A 1,272-nucleotide genomic window follows, 5' to 3' on the forward strand; every position below is an offset into this window, starting at 1 on the left:
GCCCAAAATGTTTTTGTTCTTGACAGCACATCAGGTCATTAGAGACAGCTGTACATTCATCGCTCCAGCAGGAGCAGAACAGTCATGGGCATTTTCGCAGCCAAAATGATCCCCCAAGTCAAAGCATTTGCAGAATGTATATATTTGTAGATTTGCTAATTATACCCAAGTCCTGTCCCTAAATTTGTTTTTTGAATGAAGGTGACAATATTGTCAGTTCTAAGACATTTTCCAACATTCAAGACACAGTTTGTTCATTCTGTTAGTCCTCTCACACATACACACACACACACACACGCACACACGCACACACGCATGCATGCATGCACACACACTCACACACTCACCTTCCCCTACAAAAAAAAGTACACATACAGACCTATGGAAAACGATGGTTGTGGGATTACCTCAAGAGCAAAATTTCGTAGGCAAGGGGATTGACTCTGAGGCAGGTATCCAGGGGCCTAAGGGCCTGCCTACGTTTTTTTATGTTACCTCAGATGGTAGAGGGGGCGGAGGGGAGTCTATGAGCTTCATACCAGTGACCGGCACCAGTGCTCTGGTCCATTTAGTAGTCAGCATTAACTCTTGCTTACAGGATCCAAGGTGGTAGCTTTAATGGGGCAAATACGGTCGGTGCGCTACAAGGGGATCAGAGGTAAGAGGGTTAGTGGGTTATAAAGAGAAAGGGGTTAAGATGTACTGTGTTTCACTGTGCTTGAAAATGTGTAGCCTTCATGTAAGTCTCACTTGAACTCTATAACGAACGTACTATTACTGTTATTTCCCTGGGTCTCAACTCTAAGAAGTGACAAAGCTGGGATTTGAAGCCAGCTCTTTCTCATTGGAAAGGTCCAATCCCCCATTTATTGCCTAAAGAGCAATATATTCTCTCAGTAAAATATTCAAAAGATATCAAGAGGCATAGGGCGAAAAGTCAATCTCCCTTCTTCCCAGATACCCAGTTCCCCTTCCTGAAGGCAACCACTGATACCAGTTGCTTGTGTATCCTTCCAAAGTGTTTATCTCTTTATTTCTTGCTACCCAAGGCCATATGTGAGCAACCTGCCTGGCTGGGAAGGCTCAGTAGCAATATTTGGGAGAGGATTAAGAAGGCCACACAGCGTCATTTGCAAATATCTTCTCCCATTCTGTGCATTGCCTCTTTGTTTTGTTGACTGTTTCCTTTGCTGTGCAGAAGCTTTTTATCTTGATGAAGTCCCAGAAGTTCATCCTCAATGGGGAAAAGCTGAGAGCCTTTCCCTTAAGATC

General features: G+C 43.9%; 1 protein-coding gene across 1 annotated transcript in view; it reads right to left on the reverse strand.

The window, feature by feature from the left end:
• Positions 1–581: 581 nt before the first annotated feature.
• ADGRG4 (adhesion G protein-coupled receptor G4) overlaps positions 582–1,272 on the reverse strand; it is a 91,937-nt gene continuing 91,246 nt past the window's right edge. The window contains 1 exon segment of the mRNA XM_081809303.1: positions 582–641. Within this exon segment, the coding sequence (XP_081665429.1) occupies positions 582–641 (60 nt within the window).

The sequence above is a fragment of the Leptonychotes weddellii genome, chromosome X, assembly GCF_054177405.1.
Source record: "Leptonychotes weddellii isolate Sample4059 chromosome X, ASM5417740v2, whole genome shotgun sequence".
Classification (NCBI taxonomy): domain Eukaryota; kingdom Metazoa; phylum Chordata; class Mammalia; order Carnivora; family Phocidae; genus Leptonychotes; species Leptonychotes weddellii.